Source organism: Bombus huntii, chromosome 6 (genome assembly GCF_024542735.1).
Source record: "Bombus huntii isolate Logan2020A chromosome 6, iyBomHunt1.1, whole genome shotgun sequence".
Classification (NCBI taxonomy): domain Eukaryota; kingdom Metazoa; phylum Arthropoda; class Insecta; order Hymenoptera; family Apidae; genus Bombus; species Bombus huntii.
The window spans coordinates 130779-158052 of record NC_066243.1 but is presented as its reverse complement, the minus strand read 5'-3'; the positions used below and the strand labels follow the sequence as shown (position 1 = coordinate 158052).

The following is a 27274-nucleotide window of genomic DNA, read 5'->3' as shown; positions in this document are numbered from 1 at the left end:
CTACGCGCTGTCGATGGCTTCAGTGCTTGAGAAAACTAAAAAGGACCAGATGTAGAGTTTTCTTAGAAGTGGTAACCACTTCAACAAATATAATTGTACATTCTGCAATGTTATTCTTAATCTAATATAATTGTACATTCTGCAATATATATTTGTTTATTAGACTTCTATAAGATAGCGGTTGAGTACCGAGGCCCTTAAATTTTCCAATAGACGGTCGTAATAAAATAAAAACTCAGACTTCCCTCACTGAAGGGTGACTCGTAGTTAAGGGTGAAAGCGCAATATCCGTTTTCTCGCTTCGCAATTCGCTAGCAACTTCCCTTCTCAGTAAAATTATTTCATCCTTTCTTAAAGCATGATAATAACGCGAAAAACCACCGGAAGCATTGAAACGAAACTTCTCTCTCCTTGTCCAAGAATAATCCCTCTTTCTCTATTCTTTTTTTTTTCTTTGCCTCTTCTTTTATTTTTTGTCATCCCACGGAACGATATCGTAATCCTGGTAAATTTCATCCTCTGGTAAATGTGTTTTCCGCTAGTGGGATTGTTTTTTTCTAATCTTTGATATTTAACAGTTAGGATAGTCCTTAGGAGATTGGATCTTATGGACGTCGGTTGCAACACCAGCTTCCTATGCTATCAGCGGAAAGAATATTGTTTCGTAAGTACATATATCGCATCCGCTACGGCATATTATTTCCGCTAATTTCGCATAATTTGCGTTTTCGTTTCTCTTTTTCCATCCAATTGTTCATCACAATCGAATCTCTTTGAATGGTTTCTGAAATTTCTCTACGAGAAAGGTCGTTCCCTTGGAGCTATCAATCTACGAGTTGATTTAATAATTATAAAAACTAGATTTTCCCATCAGGTTTCTCGCACCATCGATCCAATTTACCGTGCACCGTCTATGCACGTTTCATAGGCGTATTACGGCATCTAAAATTGTTCCAATTTAGCAGCTACTTTGCTACTACAAAACAAATGAGAATTTCCGTACAACTGAAAAGTATACTTAGGCGCGTAATAGATAAACATAAGAAGATTTATACGCATATAATATCGTATCAAATGTTACAAAATAAACTAAATATTTGACGATTACGTATATTCGTTACCAAACATTTCGATAAAACAATATAGAGAATAGTATAAACATGTTCTTTACGAAATACATTTCTTGCAACAGCCTCCGTGGCGCAATCGGCTAGCGCGTTCGGCTGTTAACCGAAAGGTTGGTGGTTCGAGCCCACCCGGGGGCGGTTTATTTTGTTTTCTCAATTATTTATACATACAACAATTTCATAAACATAAGAACAATCCTCTTCATTTGTTTATTTGAGAATTTAATAAAAACATTTTTGTATAAATAGATCAATATCGATGATATCTGGAGATTTAATATACGACATTCGTCGTTCCTGAGAATATATTTGAAATTTTTATATCGTCTTCGATAGCCGTAGGTATCGTGAATTTAATTAGTCTGAACACTAATTGATTAAACCTTTAGCTTCGATGTTGCACTGATTCGACGTTTATGTTAAAAGTTAAACTCTGTCTTCGATTAATATCTAACGTGTGTTTAGGGAGAGATCTTTTATTTCAATTGCAATAAAACAGATTTCAGATCGAGGATTTAGATCAATTACTTAATTAATTAAATAGATAAATAAATCAAATTTATTAGATTAATTTGAAGTTTGAACCTTACCGAATATCTTCGATAAGCAAAAGGGCGATATCATAAATGTTACGACAAAATAAGAGACGAAATGAAAGAGGTAGGCTGTGTAGAATGTAAAATTATAAATAAATAAAAGATAATTGTGTTCGATGTGGCATAAAATAAAAACGGAAGATTATATACAAAAGAATTTCGTGATTTCTGCCACAAAATTGCAAGGCTGGCAATATATTTCTTTTCAGAAAAAAACAGCTCTCGATATACGTTTACCATATCGCAAACTCTTATCACATATATTTTCTTTTTATCAATTTACATAGCTAAAAACAAAGCTTGAGGGGAAAATCAAACGTAAAGTTTCCTCTCAGCCTATGTATCTGACCCTATAATAAAATGTTTATTAAAAACATCTCGTTTCTCTCTGCTGAATGATTTTTATACGAACGTCGCGCGTAAGAATACGGCGAGCGTTTGAATTCCTGGGAAACGCAAGACGTTCGTTCAAAAAAATCTAAAGTTTATTTTTTCTTCCGAAAGCAGGATCAGATGGACGTAAATTTCCTTTTCCAGGAATGTGAAGTGTAAAAACTCGCTTAGAACAACGGCAAGTCGTTTTACGCTGTCACGTCTCATGCAAGGATACGTTGGACAATGCAGCCGGCATAATAGAGTGGCACTGCCTTTGCTTTTTTTTCCCCTCGGGGCGAGGAGAATTTCGCGAGAAATCGTTGGTGTCCGTCGAAAATCGTGCATGTCCTAGCAAAATGGTGGTAGAGTAAGGACGATTTCCGGGCAAACTGCAAGCCATAAAACCGATGCGAAGCGCCGAAGCATGCCAGCCTGTGAGGTCGAAGAGGCCGCGCATATGCAAACAGAAGATGTACGTGCTCGGATTTGCGTATACGCTCCGTTTGTTTGTCCTACAACCTTGGCATTGGTGAATGCACCAAGAAGAACAAGCAAAATTACGGATAAAATATTCTAACCTGAAGCTTGTGTTCCAATGTGTTGCAATTTCCTTTTTCAAAGAAAACACGAAAGCTTGGAAAGTGTTGCTACTCTTTGCTATTCTTTCGCGAATAAATTGATCGCACAGGCGAATAAAGAGAAATGAAGAGAATTCGATAACATTGGCATTTCTTACACATCGTCGTTGGTACTTTAGATGACTAAAAAATTGAGAAATTGTAATTCAGTACTAACAACGCAGGAATCACGGTTTATCTTTTGCTGGATTTCTATTTTCTGTGCACTTTTTAAGTACGAGATTGTAATTTTAGTTCTGAGAAATGCAATTGTCAGCTAGTGAGACAATCGACGTAAAATAGCATTAACATAAAGCAATGGTTAAGAAATGATACGTAGTTTCATATAAATTTCTCAACTTTCATGCTGCAAAAATTTACACTTCAAATATACTCGAAACACAAATATAGTAGTCACTTTAGTCATTTTTACCTTTTATTAACAAATAGAAATTATTGAACAGATGAATAATAACAACGCAACACATTACAAAATAAACACAGCTTCCGAGCAATATTTTGAATTTCCTGGAAATTTCAATAATACAAAAATAGTGTTTCTTTTTTTTTCTTTTTTTCGTGATACGAAAACACAACATTGATTTAATAATGAAATGAAATTTCGAGAAAATATAAAGCGACGCAGACGTTGCAAACACGTGCAATAAAAAGTGTGCGAGTTTATTGAAAACGTGAATGTTATGTATCTTGCAAAATTACGCGAAAAAAAATATATTCCAAGAAATTAACCACGTTGAATTAAAGATATTTCATCGAGTGCAATAAGACATTAGCTTTTAATCGATGCAATAAATGTGGATACGCTGTTGATCCTGTACGGTAATATATTAACACATTCCTGTTCACGTAACAACCTACGATCAATTCACTAATCATTAACTAGTGAGAATTTATGCAACATTTATCTGTGTACCTAGAGCAAACATTTAAACGCCACGTAATACATATTTAACAGTAAAATGTTAATATTAAACGTTTAACATACACGGTGGCTTGTTGTATGTAGTATCGTTCCGAAGTATTGGGGTTTCTATTACATTCGTACATTTTCGAACGAAAATGATTGAATGTGACGCGGAGAAGTCAGCTTGGGATACCGAACTATAACGAAAAATAAAGGGTCGATTTTACATCGAAAGGGCTGATTTTATGGCCTATGTGTATTACACGTATTTTATTTCTTTCGGTAAGGACCACCCTGTATGAAAGATTGAAGAGTGCAGCAAAGTTAGCTATGCATTCTGTTCGGTGTACTGTTACTCTTCGAGTAACAGCAGCGCTAAATGCTCCCATCGCGAAAATCGAGTTATTTCGGAATTTCAGAAAAGCGAAGAATTTTTACCACGCAACGCACGATTGCGGGATTTGAATAAATAATCGTCCGTTCGTAGAAATACGTTTGGCGCCGAGTTGTTACATAATTCAACGTCGCTTCGAGACTAATGATAAAAGCAATTAATGCCAAGTGTCGTAAGACGGCGCCGCCCGATAAACTTTCTAGCGCTCGTATCAAAGATTGAATCCCTGGTTAAAGAACAGCCAGAGAATTGTAGCTGCTCTCAGCGAACGATGGATAACTGCGCGAGGCACCTGTTCGCGTATACGTACGCGATCTACGTACCACGATTTCGCGTTTCAGTCCATTAGCTTCTGAAAAATCCTCCGCGCCAGAAATACTACGGCGATGGCGTATATGATTCGATGAAACTGCTTTTCTCATACTCATCCATTTAGCCACGAGCACTTACAGGAGCTCGTTAAACTGGCAACGAAAGAAGCAACCGTCTCACCATCCTTCTTGCACCATAAGAAAATATACAATTGGAATACGCCAAGTCTGTTAATTTAATATGTGCGGCTGGTTTGGCCCTGTGCCTAATACGTCAACAAGTGCAATTGGTATACAGATTAAGATGAATCTTGTACGAAGAGACGTAAATCGTAATGCACACGAGATGCGAAAGAACATAGCAAAATAAACTTTCGATTTTAGTAAATATCGTAGCAACGTGAGAATATGGGCAGATTCGTCTCGTGAATGAATTATAAAATATCGTATGAACGTATGTCCTAGTTTAGTTTCCTAGTGTTGAAGTGGTCACCACTTCTAGAAAATCTCTACATCTGGTCTTTTTAGTTTTCTCAAACACTGAGGCCATTAATTCTACCAAATGTCCAAATCGGACAAATTGTGAACGTAAACAACTAAATAAAAAAAAAAAAAAAAACTGAAGCCATCGACAGCGTATAGACAATAGACTGGGACGAAGGCAGACCATGGACAGTAGACAGGCGACGATGGCTTCGGGGTTTTCAGTTATAGGGTAACACTGCTAGCGTGCGGATCTGCACCAGCTCAAATTATATTCCTACTTGTACTCACACTTCTGTATTAAAATATATTTTCTACTTTACAATTTATCCACGCGTTCCTCTGTGCATACATCTAACAACCTCAACACCTAATTATGGATGATTAAAGATCATGTTGAAAGTATCTGCTTCGTGTCTTGACACGTGACACTGAATGCTTTAGCATTGATCGTATAGTAAAAGAAAATAACAGGCGCTAAAACACTTACCCATGGGCTTTAAAATTAATTGTTCTAGATCTCGCTGTTGTAATTAGTATCACTAATACCACTATCAGATTTATTAGTATCAGTAATACTATGAACGTGTCTTGAGCCCTGACACTGTCTAGCCCTTAGGAATATCGATCAACGTGAATCAGGTAGAATTTTAGACAATCAGAATCTTATCCTCGCCGGTTGACTACTGTTTTATAGAAGTGGAAAAATAAAAACTGTTTGTAAACTTCACATATAATCGAAAGATGCTTCAGCTGTATATGCGGATAACGCTAAGACGTGCAGTAACGCGGTCGAGGCATAAGACACACATTGTGACCATTTGATTTAATGATTCATAACACGAAAGCTAAGTTATGTGGGTTATATGTTGGTACGATGTATTTTTGCTTATTTTAATTTGTACATTCATCTTCTTAAGTATGGTCGTGTGTTCGCGAATCATGCTGCACAGTAAGAGCTGTGTTGTACGAAGAGCGCTGCATAATGCGTGAAAAGCTATTCCGTAGGTTCCCTTCGTTTCACTGGAATTAAAAGTTGTTTTCATCCTTCTGCTTGATTGTAAACTTGCAAAACTAATTTTTTACGACAGTTTGGATAAGTTTGAGTCAAAGTTTTTACTATTTCACGTTTCATCGGCTCCTTGCGTTTCTTTGTTACGTGCTCTCATTATTTCTTCACAGGTGTTCGGTAAAGTTCGGTAATTAATGGAAAATAATGAAAAGCAGGCTGTAAACGTTAGCGAAATTGCTTAGGAGATACTGGCAATAATGTGGAACTTTAAACGATTTTCGCACGATTTACAGTGAACGTTCATCGAAATTTATCGAAGATCCACGCACGATTAAGATTCGCCAACGTGAATAATATTATCGAAATTACGCACGTGAGAAGAAATCACGACAGGAAGATATAAAAGTGAATCGTTCGGGTAATTGCGATTAAAAACACATTATATCCCATTCGAATGAATACAAACCGAAATCTGTTTTATACAGAGAGAACGCGCCTTTCTGTATATCGCTGTTTAAAATGAATTCAATTCGAATCGCGTTTTCAGAGATTAATACAACTTTTAAGCAAATCAGCTTCCACGCTATCTCGCTTACCAATATCCAGCATTACGCGTGTTTGATAACCATTGGGCATTCTAGCGGAAGATATCTCATACGAAGTAACAGGAATGTTTAAATGACAGGCTTATAAATGCGAACTCCAACGTACCACCTAGCCGCTGCAATGAAACGGCGTAGTTTAGAAAATTATGAGGCGTTCCGGAACCTTTGATCTGCACAAATACGCGCACGCTACACAGAATTATAATCAAGTGACGAAATTTCGAGAATTCGAGTGCGCACTGAGCGTCGCTGCTATTTTAACGAGGCAAAAACTACCCTGTGAAACTGAATTTTCTACTATCTTTCCGATAGATTTCTTGTAACCAGGGCAAACATTGATTACGATAGTTTTTATCAGACGATCGATGATTGCGATAGAACGAGAGACGAAAGAGTCGGTTTATTCTAGAAATAAAAAGGGAAATATTTTCTATATTCTTTTTATTAAATATTACTTTAATTTTAATTGTTAAAAAAGCTATTAAACATTTTTTAATTTGACTAAATATATCGAAATATACGCAAGTGTACAACTCGGCGATAAGTATACACAGAAACTGGTTAACAGCATATGAATGTAAATGTCACGTCGTATAAATGTCAAAAGAGTATCTTAAAGAGATTTTGAAAAAAGGCAAAAAATGTGGAGTTAAACTTAATATTAACCATGCACGATAGATTGCGGATATTTTTCGAAAAGGGAAGCTCATGAAGTATTATCTATAAATAAACGTTAATTTAGCGATAGACGCTATATAAATACTTTTGACAAGATACGACCATTGTATGAACTTTATCGCGTTACAAGTTATCAAATAATTTTACCATCATCCTTTTATGTACATTCTATGTAATCTCTGTTCAGTTTTATTAATACGTATGCTATAATAAATGCAGTGGTATGGAAATATCTTTTCTAACTTTATATTTCTTTTTATATTTCAATATACGTGTTCAAGAGTATAGAAGATATTTCTCTTTCTATCTTTGCAGTTCAATTGTACGAACACTTTCTTTGTGCTCTCTTACCGTAAGTGTAACAAAACTCACCGATTCAAACGAGTAAAGAATAAGCATGAGATACTCGAAAACTCAAAACCTCTCGGAACATGAAACGTTTCGAGATCTCGAGACTTGGGTAAATGACATTTTATACGAACAGAGAACACTGAGATGATATGATTTATTTAACGTAAGAAAATCTCTTGCTTTATAAGAAAGTTATTCTCACGAGGCTTAGAATTGGATATATTAAACTGACACGCTCCTGTCTTATAACAAAAAATAAGCCAAATAAGTGCAATCGGTGTAACTGTATTCTGTACATCATTTTCTTAATTGTTGTAACATTTCCGTAATACAAAGTTGCATTTGCTCTTCCAAATGAAACTCAGACACGTGTAAATCACAAAAAGCACCGTGAAAATCTTCTTTATTCTCTCAGGGATATTAATTCGTACCACCAATCACGATATCGTAAGCTACCACATACTATTAGTTCTGACATACACCGTATCATGTTAACTTAGTTTAATTGTACTATATCGTACCGTAATCGTGCTATAATTGTACTGTATATGATGCATGTTCAACGTGTATAGATAGCAGAACTGTATAAATCTCATCGGACGATCACAGTCGTTTATATAGAGAAGAATAAAAACAAATAAAAGATTTCTTAATTTTACAAACGAAATTTATTGAAATCCCTACGAAACGGATACTTGCGAAAGAAAATAAGCACTTGGAGTCTCGACAGATTCCAGATCGCACAAGGTTCTTGATCCGAGATCGGCGAATCGAAAAATCGGGTTTCTCGACGCATCTCTCGGTAAAAAATAATACCTCTGCTTATATGCAGAGGAAAATATTAGAGTCGAGCAAGATCTGTAGCAGACTTTGGAACGTAAAAAGCGAACAGCAGAAATAACAATGACGTGCAGTGGCCGGAAGACAAAAAAAGCTGATATTCTTCGATTTTAACCGGGCGAAAGCAGCGATCGGGCTATACAGCGCGACCCGTCGTCCGTGAAATCGAGTATTCCGAATTTTCCAGGCGAAGTCAACTACCTACGAACATCTATGCTGCGACATCGGACATTACGTGCAGGTGCTTCCTCGAGTAGCTGACTAAGCACTTCGTAACGGCCGATGGTCATTCGTTTTCGACGCTATCGAGCTTATGTGAACGATCCTTCTCGTGTCAAGTGGTCATCTGCCGAGAGTTAGGTATTTTAAGAGAAGATAAGCTTAACTGCCGGAGAAAGCAAGTAGCACATCCGCGAAGGACAGCATGATCATTCCCTATATTCGTTAAATATATATCGCTATCAACGTAACGTGAAAGTTATGCCCAGTTAAAACTAGCAAGACGAATCTACGTTTGTATAGTCCGAAAGAGATGATGACGAAAAGAGAAAGAGAGGAGGAGAAGGGTGAAAGCACGAAAATACCAATCGCGAAAGTTAAGATGTCGTTGATCCGTGTGCCTGTACAGCTATTCGGGTCGATCTTAATCCTTTAATTACAACTACGTATAGAAATATTTAATTAATTCTAGCAACGTACAGAAGCACGCTACATATACATACGTATACGATTAAACAGGATTAAAAGCTAAGCTCACACACATGCAAATCCACGGATCTACATGGAAGAAATAAAAGTATTAGGTGGATGTAAAGTTCTGTCGGTTTTACGTGATAAAATATTACTAGTATTCTTTTGTACGTCCACGTGTTGTATATTTCATTCTAGGACGCTTGTTCGTCTATTTCTCAACTTGTTAAAGATTAACGCTAACTGTGAGGAATTTTTGTTTTTCAGAGTCTACGACACGTCTCATCCGCGAATGTTTGGTCATTTAACTGCGATTAGTCCTTAAGCGAACATCCGCAGAGTCGAAAATGAATAACAATCGTTGGCGCGTCTCTTCACTGACAGCTTCATTATCATACATTTGGCAAATATTTTTGTAGGCTTGTACCACAGTGTTATTTTTCTCAATGTCGTGCAATGACGCGTATCACCTTTAATAGCGTACATCTTCTCGCTTTGGACGTTGGCATAAAATAAACGGGAAAATCATAATTTATGTATTGTCTGAGCAGATTGTCTGTGGTTATTAAAGATTTATTTAAAAAACACACACACAACAATATACTATTGATAGCTGAAGCAGGGGCCGACAAATATTTTGCACCCACGTAAGTATTTCAACATTTACCATAGAAAATATATTGTATGCGTTATATAAAACAGTTTCAAATTTCAATTGCATCGTAACGAGACACGGCTGTTTTAATTGTATTGACAAATTTCGATATAAAAATGTATACAGAAGCTACAAAATATTTATTAATCATTTTAAACGCATACTAGGTGTTATGGCCTCATTGAATATTAAAGCTTATTAAAACAATGGATAATCGAGCTGCTCAGAAGTCGAATTAATTAACTGCATAAATTGAAAAGTAACAATTGCAACTATTTCAAGCATTTCCTTCAAGCTTACGTTATATCATTTTCTCGCGACCAATCAACTTTTCTTTTCTTTAAACAGATGCTAATTATGAATCATTTAGGTACTCGAATAACGAAATTCAAAAACTTGACAAAGCACGAGTTAGTCGAATTGACTTCTCAGAGGCTCGTTCGACTGTCCAAGTACTTGATTCGATCTCAGTGAAGTATACCGTTGCGCCAAATATCTTGCAAATTTGACGTACAGTTTCACGTGGAGCTGAAAGTTGGCGAATATAAAAATGATAATCGGTCTGGTTACGCCGATGAATTTTCAAAACATTTCGCACAACACACGTAACATATTCATGAAGCGCTTCTACAGGTGTTCGAGCAGTTCCCTCAGCTACCGTAAATATTCGGCGATTTGATAAATTCCACGCTTTGTCCGATCGACGAGATCGCTGGAATAAAGAAGAGGTCTGTTGTTTTGATCACGAAGGGGAATATCGTCGAAAAAACATCTCGAGAAAGCAGCTTCGCCATCAATATGTGCAAGTCGTTTTTACGAGTTGCAAGTGCACGCATATAGACGCAGGATGCGCGTGCGGAGCGCAGGTTGCACACATGCATATTGGAAGGCTGGCTGCGATGCGGACGTGCTGGCATTTGGCATTGCGCCGCATATTATCCAAGGATGCACGAAATGCCTTGCCATTTGCACACGAGACACGCTCGTTCGACGTTGTCGCTGTTGTTGCGTTGCCGTTGCTGCTGTTTCACGTCGTCCCAGCCTCATTCCTACATGTTCAAGCCCTGTGACAGGGCGCGCTCGAACTCCCTTGTCTCGCCAGATGAGACAAATGCGTCCTTTGAATAACGCAAAACAACTTTGAAAAGTATCTCTTAAAAATTCTCTACACTTGCAGATGCCTTTGCCTGTTAAGACATGAACCGTTACGCAGGCCGAAGGTCGGCTCATTCGTGTCAAAACGTCGCCATAACTTACAACCCTTAGGTGTTGACCGGCCGCGCGTATCGTTTGAACCAGGAAGAACTCGAATTTTATTTTTCCCTCTTGGCGAAATTTCTATCTGCCCAACAACATCGCCATATCCATTTCAAATCGGCCAGTAGAAGTAGCTTTCAACCATTCGCGAAAAAACCATTTGCACGAACAGATGGATCAAAGAAAATCACCAAGCCGGTATCAGTTTCGTGTCTCTCAATTCCTCTTCTAAATAATCGCACAAAGAGAATTCGCGTGCCAGATACGGATGAGATTTTACAATCGAACCCAACGGATTATCCTTATAGCTTTCTTGTACATTAGTTATACTCTGTGAGATGGATTACTTACTCGGTTAAAGGAATTGTGGCATTCGAAATACATATGCAAAGATACATAATGGGTTTCGAGTAATTTAAATTGTATGTACACAAAGAATGGTCATATTTGTTTTATTCTTATTCATCTTCGATTATGTACATACTTGATCCTTAACCCAATTGAATTTTCTATATCGCTTTCTCCACCATTACGACTTAATTCCTGTTTAACACTAGTACTACTGACTAACTAATGACTTTCGCAACGATAACTAAAAGAATAATATAATTTATTTTGTTTCTTATGTATTCAAACTGAAAATAATTTTGTATCAAGGCTACTTATACCAACACCAGTCAAAATGGCTGGTAGTTGTCAAAGTGTAAAAGGATGCTGCAATCTGTTTATCGAACTCCAATTAACCAATTTCTTCGTTTTGTACAACTTCAAAATTTTGACTGCGTATCATCAATACGATGATATCAGATATCAGGAAAATTCCGTACCAATCGCTAGATTGCTAGATGCTAACGCTAGAAATACCACACCAGCAAAAATGACTGGTTCTATAATTTTATAAATTTGTCAAGTCTCGTTTAGGAATGATGGTCCCAGATGGATTAATAATACCAAAAATGTACTACACAACATGGAATTGCTTCTGTAAGAAAGTAATAAATCAATAAATATAAAAATATTCTATTACGTATTTTTTAAAGACCAGTCATTTTGACTGTTTTTTTTAGTAGAATTAGCTTCGTGTTAACTATTGTATCATAAGAGAAGAAGATTTTTTACTAGTTTTATTTTATACATCGATTCTAGGATTAATTATATTTTTCACTCTAAGCGATACAACATCATAAACTTAGAGTAAACTAACAAAATAATTTACTACATAAAGCAATAAATATAAGTGTGTATTTAATGTCACTTCAAAAGCGATATTCTTTCAAAGTTTAGGAATATCGAATATTAAATGGGACGTTTGGACGCAAATGTCGAGAACTTTCTAAGTCTAATTTCTCTATGAATATTCATTCTATTCAAATATTAATCCGTAAACATCATAATAGGACGTATAAAATTTATTTTATGTTAAACGTTTCTTTCTGAAAGATAATTTCATAAATAGGCATGTACAGTTATTGGCATGATACTTAGAAAACATCAACGAATTCTCCTCAAGTTCTTCCTCGTACAAAATACTTTAGAAACAGAAATTTAGTAAACCGTTAAATATCTTCGGAATACGAACGCATAATAATATTTCCGATGATAATATTTTGCCTGGTGATTACAGCGATTAGAAATCAGTGGCTGTTTTCATAGGAGATGCTTTTACGCGTTCAATGCATGCGTTCAAATATTGTTTGTTGATTCTATCGATCGTTCTACTGGAGGAATTTGAACACAATAGATAGTAGATTCTGCTTAGAGCACCATTAACCTGCTCCTCTTGTTAATTATTGCCAAGACATCGTGGACTTAATCGCGTTGTAAATTGGTGCAAATCCATGCCTACAGTTAACCCAAGGTACAAGTAATCGCTTTCGAATCGATCAATCATTCACTAACGTAGCAACGAATACCTGCTATACGTGTTTAAGCACCAACACATACACACGCTCGATTGAGGAACCGTTAGAACGTTATCGACGTAAAAGTTAATTTTCACATAATTAACAAACGAGCTAATTGCCGTAAAATATCATCGACGTGGTTTTACACAAAGTATGATAATCGACGTGTCGTAAAAGATTTAAATTATTTTTTCCTATAACGCAAGTAAATCGTATTCGGTTTCGCGTAATTACGATCTGTAAGGTAAATTTGCGCGATATTAAAAATGCGAATGAAAGCACAAAGGAAGCCGATAACAGAAATTGAACCGCTGTTGATCAATCGTTTCATTCGTCGCAACAATATATCGTAAATGAAATTTTTATTAAAATAATTATACGACAGAGGAAAAAACCTTAATTAAAAATATCCTGTCAAGGAGACCGGACGTAAATTAACGATTAATAGAATCGACATAAGGTTCAAATTAGTAAAGAGAATAGAGGAATAATGAGATAACTCGAAGTTTCCAAAAGAACTAACAGTAGCAGAAATAATGTAATTAACAACGTGATTGTTTATCTATTTCTTTTCGAATCGTACATAACTATGAGAATTGCTTACTCACCATCGATCTCTCTTCGAGAACGAATACAGTCATTAGTAACCCTGTTCTAAAAAGCTTACCTGAAACAAAATAGAAAGAATAAGCTCATTAATATCAGCATCTACGAACATTTGTATGTGATTAGTATCATTCATGTGTATAAACATCTAAGCAGATCGAGTATCTGCGAGTAACTTTAAAAATAATTATCCTCTTACGATTATTTGCTACAGAATCTATCACTCTCTGGCTATTTATCATCTGGCTAGACATAATTTACTACGATTAGATTCGATTTCCTTTTACAGAGAATATACATATTCTATTAACGAGAAGAAAATAGAATTTTCTACGCAAAAGGCAAGATACTATTGGCAGAAAATTCCTGACAGACATTTCAGTACGATATAGTTTACATAATATTTATAACAGAAATGGAAAAACAAGTTTGTACTATGAAAATAATTTCTAATATAAACTTTCGCTTTTCTACGATACATAAGAAAAGATACGTTGCCTAGGATTGTACAGGGTTGAAAAATATTTGAACGAAGTATTAAAATTTTAATGAAGTTACAGGAAGAAAAATACCTTATCTTCGTTTAAAATTCAGAAATTCAAACAAAGTTATTGCTTTTTATAATTAGCAACATGGTATTATGCGTTTTCGAAAATTAATTAATTATAATAATTGGAAAAGTAACTGATACTGTGTGTTTTATTTTAAGGTTATCAAATATTCGTTTAAAATTTTGATAAATACGAGAAAAATGTCACGCGAGTGTGATATCAATTCACAGACAGCGAATCTATTAATAGATCGATCGCCATACAATTTTAGAAATCAGAATTACAACTGTAGGAATCACGAATGACGCAGCACGAGCGATCTTTTTTCTAGAAAAAAGTAGGTGAGTCTTTAATTTTATTCCGCCGGTACGTAAAATTACATTCAAATCATACGTCCCTCATTTCACCTATATTCCTGGAAAGATATTACACAATGGATGGCACGTGAACGTTCCGCCGAGAAAACCAGGCTATGCACACGAAATAACATGAAAAATTTCCATTTAATTTCCATTTATTAATATGAATGTGAACGAACGTAATGTTCAACCGGTAGCGACAGTCTAATAGATGAATTAACGATGGGTTCGAACAAATGCATCATCTGCATGTTGATTGGGGTCAAACACCTGCGACTGATCTCCATGGCAAACTGCACCAATTCATTTGTAATTCGCCGCGATATCGTGATACCGAAATCATCAACAACTGGAAATTATCTACGATCTAACATGTAAGCAAGTCATCTCTTGATCGATCTTTCTGTTGATATTAAACTTTTACAATTATCTATTATACTTATATTTATATACATAATATAATAAGACGAGGATAATTGTATACATATAATAAATATATGTATTATGTATATTAATTTGATATGTATGTGTATGTTAAACTATATTGTTCATATAATGTATTTAGTACAATATATATATGGTGGTTGGTAACTGGTGGTACAAGCGAAAAGGGGGTGATTCTACGCGAAAAAGAAGTCGAAAATATGGAATAAAATTTTTTTTTTTTTTTTTTTTTTTCATTTTTCCATCGAGACAGCGATCTACAGTGAGATCCGTTATAACGAGACGTGATAAGGTGCACGCGTACCGAACGAAAATTCAAAGTCGATTTTCTCGAAAACAAAGCCTCAAACGAAAAATTTTTATTCTACATTTTCGACTTTTTTTTTCGCGTAGAATCACCCCCTTTCCGCTTGTACCACCAGTTACCAACCACCTGTATAATATATATTTATATAATAAAGCTACACAAAATTTATTATTTATTTCCGAAAGATATATCTTAATTACAAAATGACGAAATAAATCGCAATACAATGACTTTATTTTCTATCATCGTTATACTGCCGTTCCGCTAGAATATTATAACGCGATTGTGTAAATTTTTGAAGTTCAATATGCAATAATAAAGTAGATATTTGTAACTGAATTTTATACAGATATTTTGTTGCTTCACGTGCTCTTTGTATTCAGATCCTTTAATTTCTGAATTACGAAACAGATGGAGAAAGTTCTTCTAGAATGATAGAAAGATTTCATACAGGTAACGATACCGAAAAATGTTAATACAGGTAATTTAAATCGAATATATATATAATAAATAATTTATATTTACAGTCTGTTAATTGCATGAGAAGGCTTCCCCTAATTATTAATTCATGGTTAATTTATACACTTTACACCGTTGCTACAAATCGACTAAAATGTTTGAATACTTATAAGTTCATGAAATATGTATTCGTTTGTAACTGCTTATTACATTTTAATATTAAACGATATTAGTTTGTTTTCCGCTTTATCTCTTACAGAATTTTTATTTATTACAAATTTTATATTCATTTAGCCATTATGTGTATAATGGAGCTCGTCGGTGGACAAGTGACTCTTATATAATATCTATTTTGATTATCATAATGGACAGATATTTTTATATTTGTAAATTATGATCGTTCTACATTTGTACGTGGATTTAATTATTCAAAATTTCGGTTTCTTTTAAGACGGAATAATTCCCCGGCAGATGTACAGTTTCATTAGTCAGAAAAGCTAGGACCGTGAATCATCGCTCAAGACAGAAGTGTACGGTATCGAGTGCAAAGGGTCGTGCGAAACAGGTCTAAAAGAAATACAGTTCATTTATAGGCCGGTGAAGATGACGCTCCATCGCTTCTAATCCCTCATTTCATTGGTAACAACGTACCACGATCCCGAAATCCTGCTGGACATAACGGTACCGACTATTCAATCGATCGCAATAAAGCGTTAAAACGATTCTATGTTCTAGCAGACGTGTACGTATTTCTACTCATTAAATAGATACGAATATCTAATGAGAGAGAAAGAGAGCCGTTGCGCTGCAGCACATCAGATGAAATACACGGTACCGATACGATGGAAATACCGTTGCCAGGAAACGTTCGAACGGTGGGAGACAGAGATCGTGAAAACATTAGAGAAATGTCACAATTACTACGTTAACGAGTGTTAAGAAATGTCTAGCAAATAGCAAAACGGTACACTGTAATAATGTTTACTCATTTTTCCTTGTCCAGTGGCTGTACCACGTACACAGATAATGTTTAGCGATAAATGTTAAATTTATCGATCGTGTTACGAGTAACGTACATTCTCATAGAACCGTGAATGGTAAAAATGAATAAAACAGATACAAGAAAATCGTATTCCTACGAACTTGTCGGGGGACGAATAGTTTGTATAATTTTATTGGAATTCGTATGGTAGGAGCGCACTGATTCCCATGATTTTTCGTTTACGTAGAAAGAATCCACATACAAATGAGAGGATTCGGCTGGCAGGAGTTCACTTGATCCGATATTCGCTAAAATTTGTTCCAAATAAACGTAGTTTCTCGGTATTTGGATTTCTTTATCGACCCATTAAGTACCAAGCGACGAGATTGTAAAATTCACGTACACCGAAGTTTATCAAAGAGACGCAAGCGAAATGAATGAACAATTAGACGCAAGAAAAGAAGTGCTATAATTCGAAAATAGAATAAGCACATCGCTGTGCTGTAAGACACTTCGATTTCTTCAAACTTCGTAAGAGGAACTTAGATGGAGGAAAAAGTTTTTTTTTTTTTTTATTTAGTTGTTTACATTCACAATTTGTCCAATTTGGACATTTGGTAGAATTTTTTGGCTGTTTGACTATCATGTAGGTGGCTACCCCCAGCGGGGTACCATCTTCGTGTTTGTTAGGTTATATCCTTTATGAGATCTGTTGGGTGTTTCCTGAGGAAAAAGTAGCAATGAAAAGAAGGCTGACTTAAATTCTCGGAATTCCTCTTCGCCATTACAACACCAATTTGATAGAATTCGATAACGCGAACTGATCGAAAGGAAATTACAAACGAGACGTTGCGTTGACGTAACGTTGGCCCTTAACGCGTCAACGGGACGAATTAAAGAAACGTTAAGCGTTAAATCCGCGGAACATACCGAAGAAAAGAGGTTCTTATCGAATAACTTGAGAACCGAAGTACGATTCACTGCTGTTGCGAGTGGCATTCGGAGATCTCTGGAGATCGCAGAATGTCCCAGAATGCATCATCATCTCTCAAACTCGCATCAGCACGGTACGTTTTGAAATTAATGCTCGGGCGTACTATCCCTTCTGCCACGTGATATGAAATTCCAGAGTCGAATAGATGCGTTTCCATCTGTAGAACCGCGTGTACGTCTACATGCGCTAGCTTTCGACCGTAATATCGTCTGAGTGAACCTAGCACGAGCATGAGATTCTTCCTGCTCGATATGTAGCATCGAATAGCACCAGGTATTCGTGGATCGCGGTCGCTACAATTTCTACCGTGGCCGGAGTATAATTAAGGATGACCAATCCGACATCAACGACACAACTCGACCAGGCGTCGCGACCTTCCTTTCCGCGAATCAACTCTTTTCCGTACTGTCACTTGCAGAAGCCAGAAAGTTACATCGACCATGAATATCAATTTCCTCGGCAACAGTTGCGGAAGATTTCGAAGAAGAACGGAGGCTTCGACCTGCTAAGTTAATTAGTTGGCGTGTACTTAATAGCTGCGCGGTCCTTTATCGGGAAACGATGGCTTGTCCATGGTATCTTATTAAACGTACATTTTGTGGGACAATGAAACGATACTCTGAATCAAGACACTTGATACATTTCCGAAATAATAAGTTTTCATCGTATAATGTTGCACGTGAAAAAAGAAGGTAATATTTAACAGCCCAAGTATAACACAATGGCAGGAGAGCTATTCAGAAAGCGACAATAACGATGATATATTTGAAACAAAGTGGTTCACGTTATATTTGATAGCTCCAAATTTAAAGCACTCCGGAGGATGATACACAAAAGTTTCAATATTTATTTTCCCCCGTTGGACCGTCCTTCGCAAAAATGAAAACGCTACGAAAACTTGGTAGATTTGTCATGGGAATCGTGTTAACACATAGTGCTATGGATATCTATTGTCAGCTTATCGTTATTATTAATCCATTTCTTACAGTTTTATCCTACTTTATTCGACTTACTTTGGGACCCACTGAACTGTTAGGTTGTCCGAAAAGTGTCTTTCTTTTACAGACACGTCTTTTACAACGATGCATCTTGATACAAACATGAAACCTAATCTGTCGAACGTTGTGATCTTTATCTTGATAGAAGAAAATGGATCATACGTAATTCGATAAAATAATATAAAACGAAAAATGTTGTGCATCCATAATTTCCTCATAAAACGACAGAAACTTTTCGGGTGACCTAATACAAGTTCGTGAAGAACTTTTGATGCGGGATAAACATATACTGTCACTTATAGGATTTAGGATAACGACACGTGGATGTTGTTAAGATATACGAGATAATGACAAACTAATACGCGCAATCTTTTTTTGGAATCAACGCGTCGTATGATATACGCAGCACCATGAATAAACTCAAGCCCATTTTTAGATCTTTTGTAATATTGAAATAAAAATTCACGTAATTTCGTATTATTATAGTACGTATGAAGCAAAACTGAGGATACTACAAACAGAAGTCTTCTTCTTTCGAAGTCTGGAAGAAATTAAATCTTCTTCTAAACTTGTATCTTTGGCTGTTAAAAATATATAAACTCGATATCGATTTTGCTACCTTTTCATTCGATATTTAGTGTATTCTCTTAATTTTTTATTACTCCTATTAATCCGTCTGGTACACTATCCACTAACTTATTTAAAGTTTTGTTTCGAACATCTGCGCACGCGGATATTTTTTTTTTTTTTTTTAAGTTCAACATTTTCTATAAGTGGCTTCTTCTGAACGTGAACTTTTCTCACTGAAATTCCCCGCAGGGTCTCGATCGGGTTCAGATTAGGACTCAATGCTAGTCGTCGTAATAATTCTATTCCGAGATCTTGGAACCAGTTTTTCGTACTGGCGAATTGTGTGAATAGGAGCATTGTTTCTTTCATTGAAGAATCGTTGAAGAATTCATTTTCATTGAAAAATCGTCTTTTTGTCTTCTATTTCGGTTACGAAAAACAATAGTTCGCCGTGTAACATCTCCTGGTATTTTACAGCGTTCAATTTATTCTTTACGAAAACAGTTTCACTTAACATATCCACTAGTTTCTTGGAAATATTGAAGAAACAAAGCAGAAAACGTGTTTGTCGGTGATCATTCACAGCGCCGTGCCATCATTCAAGTGCCAACTAATTTTAAATGTATTGCTAGAATCACGAGTCTCTCTGTTATCTTGCAACAATCCTCTCTATCGTATCTATAGCTTGACACTCAAACGATCTGAGACTAATGAGCCGAAGAAGTACGCATCTATGAAAGTAAAATGTTTCTCAGCGGTATGTCGATTGTTACAGCAGTCGCTGTAATTTATGACGTTTGCGATCCAATGGAAGCACAGACGATAGTCAAATTCCCCTTACGATCCTCTCACGAGCGTATTTATTAAACGCTTCTCAGGGGAAGTGACACGAGTCACCACTTCAGTCAATTAGAAACAGTAAACTATTTAACCTAACTGCAGTCAAGCAAGCAAGTTTAACGAAAGGACGATTTGCAGAGCGTAGAAAAGAGATTTGTTTTGTCAAAAAATGAAAATTTCTTACATATACAGATAAATCTTTTGTACGACGTGAAACGTATCGTATAACGTTTTCTAATAAATTATACTGTGTGTACACGTTACAGATTTTAGTCGATAGAGCACATGTTGGAAGGAACAAACAGAGTGAATCAAGGGTACACCACAGCTACCTTCGTTACCACTTCGCACCAAATAGACTCCACCGTCATTAATTTAACGTTGAAACATAACCAGCAGCCGCAATATCGTTGGTTACGAGCGAACAATAAAATATACCTGGAGCATCGTAATATCATACAGTGTACGCAGAAGTACCGGGTCTAAATTATCGTTTAGAGAAGTAGAACTGCATATTTACTTTAGAATATCGAGCGTAGTAGATTCTCAACACGTTGGTCGTCACGTCACCCATATCTATGTGACGAGTATACTTTCGTGGAGGTCCCGTCACCCAAATATAGGTGACGCTCTTCTTCTTCGAGTTAATTAAATATAGGACATTATATATGGGATATACAACATAAAAATGTTAAAAACACATTGTACCATGCTTCTTATTAATTTATATCCTGGATAAAATATTACATTATGCTATATCGCATGGTATTTGTTAAAACGTTCCAAACACAATTGAGGTGATTTGGGCACTTCGAACAATAGTCGTAGACTTCGTCATCGCTACTTTCCTCGCTTTCAAATATATTTTCACGTTGTTTACTGAACATTTTGAGGATGAAAAGATCACTGACGTACGTCTCACAAGTATGCTTCTCGACTAAATGAAAAATCTGAGATATCTGTCATGAGATCCCTCGGAATACTCTGGAAAGCTTATCGTTTTCTTCATTTCAGAACTAAATAATCTTTTCTTTACAATGAATCGAAGGCGATAAACAATGAATTTCCGCTTGTCGCTCTATTTACGTACCGGCGGTCGAATTTGGGCGCCGCTGGGCGACCAACGTGTTATATTGAGCTTTCTCTAAATTTCCTTTCAATATTAGTATCGGACTGCGAACTTTTATGCGTTTATGAGAATTTTTGAGCACGCAGAAATCTATATGCTGTACTTGATACACGAAAATATAGAAAATATCGGAAATATCTGTTGCAGTATTTAATAGGTGAAACCAAGCATTGCGTAGATGCAATTTTTAAAAAGCTACATTAAAGCTTTTTACATTTCAATCTCGATTTTATTTTAGCAAACAGAAGGTAGATTTGTTTGTATGAAATTGTAACGAGAGATCATCATCAATAAGATTCTTTTCATATTTTGTTCAAGCTGAAGACACGTTTCTTTGATGTTAGAAAAATGTAACAGGTTTAGAAATAACGTAAAGAATGTAGCAATTATTTGCACAGAAATATGAATTTGCATGAAAATCCACGATTTAAATAGATTAATTTAAATTCACTATCAAGATATTTTACTTACTTTCCATGTGAGATATGAAAATAAAAATGTACGTCTCATTCTCATCCAAAAAAGATCACGAACAGTAATTTACTCTGGTACGTATAAGAACGTAAATATTTTACATATAATCGAATAATTGGAGCATTATTACGTGATTTATACGTGCAATTGAGCCTTCAATTAATGCAGAAATACATAAAAATTCACGATCAATTAATTTTGAAATTTAGAGCTTCTCTTGTAAGAAGATCGAAGAACAAGAATAGAAACAGAAATAAACTACGATACTTCTATTTAAAACCTCCGTGTTTAATATTATCGTATTACAAAATAATTTAAAACAAATAATCTCTGAAATGAGAACAGAGTTATTCGATTATCAGAAGAATATTTCTCACGACTACGTCGAATAATCGAAATCCTCCTCAATTTTTATTCCCAAAACCACGCTCAACCGTCTCACTGAAATCGACATACTTTCGACCTACAACACTAAAATAAAACGTCTGTAAAAGAAGGACGTTCAAAATGAACAATGGGTATTACAAGGTTACAAACGTACAACGATAAAATAGAATCGCACGTTACGAAATGGACAATACGTAATTATGGTGTCTATCGCGAACAAAGCTATCCATCGCAACAAATAATTCGTAGGGAATGAGAGTTACAACAATGCAAGATACAAGGCGGAGAGTATGAAAATTTACAGGGGTGGAGGAAAAGCCAGTAGCTTTTCTGTTCTCGTCCGCTTTCTCTCGCTTTCTTGCTTTTCACCTCGACGGGGCAGGTTGGTAAAAAGAAGCGAGGCAGTAACAGGCACAAAACAGTCGGCATGGGCTGAGTAGATCTCCGTGAATATTCGTTCAAAAGGAAGCACATTTATTTCAGCAACGGTGCCTCCTGCATCTTGTAATAGGTTGGCCTATTGTGGCAAGAGCGGTACGCTGGCTGAATATCGCATCTGTGTGTATGGATGTGCGCCTGCATTTTCTATTCTTCTTTGCTTAGACCGGTTGTTCGGTGATGTCCTTGAACGTGTACGTACAATCCCGTTCATACGTATTACGACTGCTGCTAAACTTGTAACGCATCTATATCGATAAATATATTTGCGAGCCTCGAGTTTACGACGAGTCCAGATCTCGTTGAAAGAATTTCATCTGAGTCAAATAGTCCAAAGTTTAAGTCCAATTTGTGGAATTGTTAACAGCTTATGATTAAACGATACTGCCCTATGTTAGGTAAGAAAATACGAGGTCAAACATTCGACTATATTATTCCTCGATAACCATTCCTTAATTTAATGGAACTACCACTAAATGGAAAATACAACGTAGCAAGTTTCTACGAGATTCGGTGAGTCGTCTCCAGGGACTCTCAAGATCTAGTTTGCCCTGGAGATTCTCAGTAAGTATACATATAGATATTGCACAGTATATTGTAAAGAAAGGGAAAGGGCACTAGAGATCAACTCGTACGAACTCTGTCTTCAACGACTCGGACCATCTTTGCATCAGGCAGCTACAATTGAAATGACCAAGTCGTTCGACTAAACAACGGAGGAATAGACTGTCTCCGGCTAAAGGGTGAACGATCTAATGGAATATTGAAAGTCATTTCAATTTGCTTGGCACTGTGTTTACACGGACGAATATAAACAACTTCGATCGACTCGGTCGTTTGACCGAAAATTGCCTAACGTGAACGAAGCTTGGGGATGCTAGAGGCTGCTTGTAAACAACATCAAAAAATCCCATTAAAACAAACTAACTCGGTGTATACGCTGAGTTAGGCGTAGATAGACAAATACGTAAGCCAGATTCGATAAAAGTGATTGATCGCCCAACGATATAACGAAACATAATAAAATAAATATCTGATATGATCATGAAAATCCTAACATTAACAAGAATACCAGAATTGACCGAGACAGGCGAAAAGTACGATCGATGTAAACAAAGAAAACTCCTAATTGTATTACACAATTGACGAGATATTTGCAACACTCCGATGTTGAACATACGAGTTCTTCAGAGTCTAACGAGGTTTAAAGCAACGTTCCAAATAAGATTTGGCAATGTTTTAGCAGTTTGTCAGGTTTCTTTTATTTTTCTGTAACCGTACGGTCCAAAACGAGCTTTAAAATAATCGTTCGACGGATCGATGATGGGTTGTCTTATTTTCCTGAAAGCGTGCCACAATACTGGGATTCTGTATACATCGCATAAAGATGACATCCCGGACGCACTCGCGAAACTGGCGAAACGAGAGTGGCAGCCGGCGGGTATCCCTTCTAATATCCAGCCTCGGCCGACTCTCGTTGCGCGTCCCAGTCAAAGGAATTGTCACCTCGTGAAATCGCGCTTCCTCCACACCCCTTTTTAGTTTCTCTCCTCGCGACACTGCCGGATTTCCGTCTTGCAGCGTAGTAGACGGTACCGTGTCGCAGGAAATAACTCCGGGCTCCGGAGGCGTTTCGCGCTGTCTGCCGCTTTGACGATTATAGAACGTGCGTGAATAACCCACTTATTTTCTCCAACCACGTTCGCACTTCAGTTTAATAGTCGGAGCAGCCGCAATTTCGAGAGTCTACCTATATATGTACATACTCGGAAAGCTACACGCGATTACACGCGACTGCCGCTTTCCCGTCTTTGATCTAGCCGGGGAATTAACTTGAAACTATCGCCTAACCGGTGGCAATTCAACGCTCAACAAAGTAACCATTAAACAGAGATGCTAATACTTTACGGTTAATTGTCTGCCTACGTTATTTTTGTTGCTGCTCCTAAATACATGGACGCGTCGATCAATGCTCGAACATTAGCAAAATTTCCGAATTAACGACGAATTAATTCTTCTTCTTGCGAATTTTAACAGACATACGTAGAAAAGATGAAAGAAAGTTTTCCTGAAAAGTCCTGAAAGAATTTCAGGAAATTTTCTACTATAAATTTTCCACCATGTTCGTAACAGTCTTCTATTAGCTTGTCCGAAAAGTCCTTCCTGAAAGTTTCCTTCGCAAATGTGTTCTTATCAACAGTGCACCTTCATACAAACAAAAGTCTGTGAAATGGCGCGGTGTTTATCTCAACAGAACGAAATGGATCGTACGTAATTCGACAAAATAATATAAATCAAGAAAACGTTGTGCGTCTATTATTTCCTCATAAAACGAGAGAAACCTTTCGGACAACTTAATACTTTGTAGTACACGTATATTACATTCGTTGCTCTTATCGTATGTAAATCCATTTTGTAAAATTGTGGTGTCCTTGTACTTCTCATGTATTTTTTCTTTCGTCTGTCTATGTTGTATGAAATATACATTGTTTGTTTAATCTACAACTGTCCCGGTGTGTCGATTTGACACAAAATAAAACTCTCTCGCAAAACATATTATTCGGTCATTTGTAGAACAATTTTTCTGAAACTTGCCGACTTTGGCACGCGAATAGAATTCGATACGTTTGAAGAAAAATCAATGTGAATGCGCGTGAACGACAAACAGCAAAACTAATTATCTTTTCATTTTATCGGTATCTTACCACTGTGTCAATTTACGAAGTTACGAAAATGGAAAAGGAACGAACGAGGGTTAAGACCTTCTCAGTGATGAAAATTCAATTTTGATTTCAAATTAAAACAATTCGTCAAAGCGTTAAGCGGCTTAAAATATCATTCGGGTTAGTCGCAATAATCTGTCTATTCATCTGGAAGAACCTTTCCTATTTTATTTACAGCTCGACTACCAAACGAGCTGTAGGTACCAATTCCTTAAATAAGAAAATAATGCTCTGTAATGTTTAACGCTTGCAAATGTCAATATTTTTAATTATTTCCACGGCACATTAACTTTCAAAAATAAATTTTGTCGTGTCAATATTTCACGACAGATTTAATGAAAAATAAAATCGCTCTGTCTACGTGTAACTTTGCAACTAAATTACATTTTGTTAAAAAAAAGACAGGTGTCCATATTTTCGAAAAACAACGTCTTTGATATCAAAGCTCCACCATCTATTAAACGTGACCTATTCAATCTAATTTTACGTTAAATCATTTGCCACTTGAAATACCTTGCCTCTTGTGTATTGTTACACTGATAACATCGATTGATAACATTTATCGTAAGAGTTAATCGATGCAATTTCCGATCTTTCTTTACCATTCTGTTTCTGAATAAACAAAGGTACCTATAATAATATTTTAAGAGTCTTTCAGGATATAACCTAACAAACGCGAAGATGGTACCCCGCTGGGGGGTAGCCACCCACATGACAATCAAACAGCCAAAAAATTCTACCAAATGTCCAAATCGGACAAATTGTGAATGTAAACAACTAAATAAAAAAAAAGAGTCTTTCGATTTCATAATTGCGACATATTTTCCTCAGACTACAGAGATTCGGTAAAAAATAGAAAAACACGTTTGACTCGGAGATGACTCGAGAAACACAGTGGAATTCATTTCTGCGTAGATTTTAATCCATGTTGCACGTTTCACGCGATAAAGCGCGAAATATAGAGAATGTAAATTACAGTTAAATATCGCCGAGCAAAATTATCGATCTATACGAAGCATTTTCGGGGCAAAAGTACGCAAACTGAACGCATTGAAAGCAGAGTACGTATTATCGGTGGTATTCATCTTTTGTAAATCATAACGAGCGTATTTCCCCTATCTACGACACAAATTTCTGCGAGATCCTTTCCAATACACAACCTCGATATATGCGCGTCTGCCTCTTTCACCTACTCAATAAATAGATAAAAGATAGGAAATGGAGGTCAAATCGCAGCAAGAGAGGATAAAAGCATATAGAAGGGAAATCTGTGAGCGAGCGGAGAATATAGTAGATATACATAAAAATCTTTGAGCCGATGATATTGCGGTTAGTAGGACGATCACCGGAGAAAGTTACCTTCCCCTTTCCCGCCATGCCGCCAACTGACCCGCTCCTTTCTTGCGTGCTCGGAAACCTTCTCCGTTCTCGTCTCCCGATGTCCTCCTTTTACGATTCACTCTACATCTCGAAACGCTCCGTTTCCACTTAATTGGAATGAGTTTTGTAGGTTCGTGTTTAAGAAATACAAATTGCGATCCGGACAGTGTGCGTTTGAAAATTTGGTGGAACTTGTCGGGCAACGTCTTCGCCCAAGACCAAGTCGATTTTGCAAAAGGATTCAACATAAGATCGCCCGATGTTTGTCATTGCTTTGCGGTGCAAGATAACGGAAATGAGAATACAAAATTGCAATTCGACGGCCTGCAAAATTTGCCGAAACTTCTGATCGAACAAACGTTTCAGCGAAGACCAAGTCACAGTCTTGCAGAGAAATTAGAAAAAAGAATGGGACCGGAATCGTCGAGCGATGTGTAACAATTATCCGGCAAGACGCTAAAAATAAGATGGAAATTATCGGCAAAGAGACCCATAGGATCGAAAACGATACACAGCTGTTGAGACAATTATTGTTTTCAATTACAAATCCGTAACAATTATACGGTTTTCGCTATTGTTTCGCACTGCAAGATAACGCAGATAAGAAATAAGAAACGGAAATTCCGATTTGGCAGTTCGGACTGAACGATTCGATGAAAGTTCTCTTCGAACAAGTGTTTCGCTAAGGGCCAACAGTGTTTTGTAGAAGAATCCGGATTACCGAGAAATGTGTAACAATTATCCGACTTGAGCCATGGCTTATCGCACTTGAATCATCGCTTCGCTGCACAAAATAGTAAAAATAACGGGAAA

At 36.5% G+C, this 27274-nt stretch overlaps 1 protein-coding gene and 1 non-coding gene across 4 annotated transcripts in view; one reads left to right on the top strand and one right to left on the bottom strand.

Annotated features, from left to right (window-relative positions):
- LOC126866472 (CCR4-NOT transcription complex subunit 6-like) overlaps positions 1 to 27274 on the bottom strand; it is a 231348-nt gene that overhangs the window by 173969 nt on the left and 30105 nt on the right. The window contains exon 4 of one of the 3 annotated variants that reach the window (XM_050620079.1): positions 13368 to 13487. The exons of 1 other annotated variant lie outside the window; for it this stretch is intronic. In XM_050620079.1, the coding sequence (XP_050476036.1) occupies positions 13408 to 13487 (80 nt within the window). In that variant the 3' untranslated portion in view covers positions 13368 to 13407. Of the gene's footprint in view, positions 1 to 13367; positions 13488 to 27274 lie in introns of those variants that run through there. One more of the 3 variants, XM_050620080.1, reaches the window with a different exon arrangement.
- Trnan-guu (transfer RNA asparagine (anticodon GUU)) lies at positions 1192 to 1265 on the top strand. The gene has a single exon. It is a non-coding gene; the product is annotated as a tRNA-Asn (tRNA).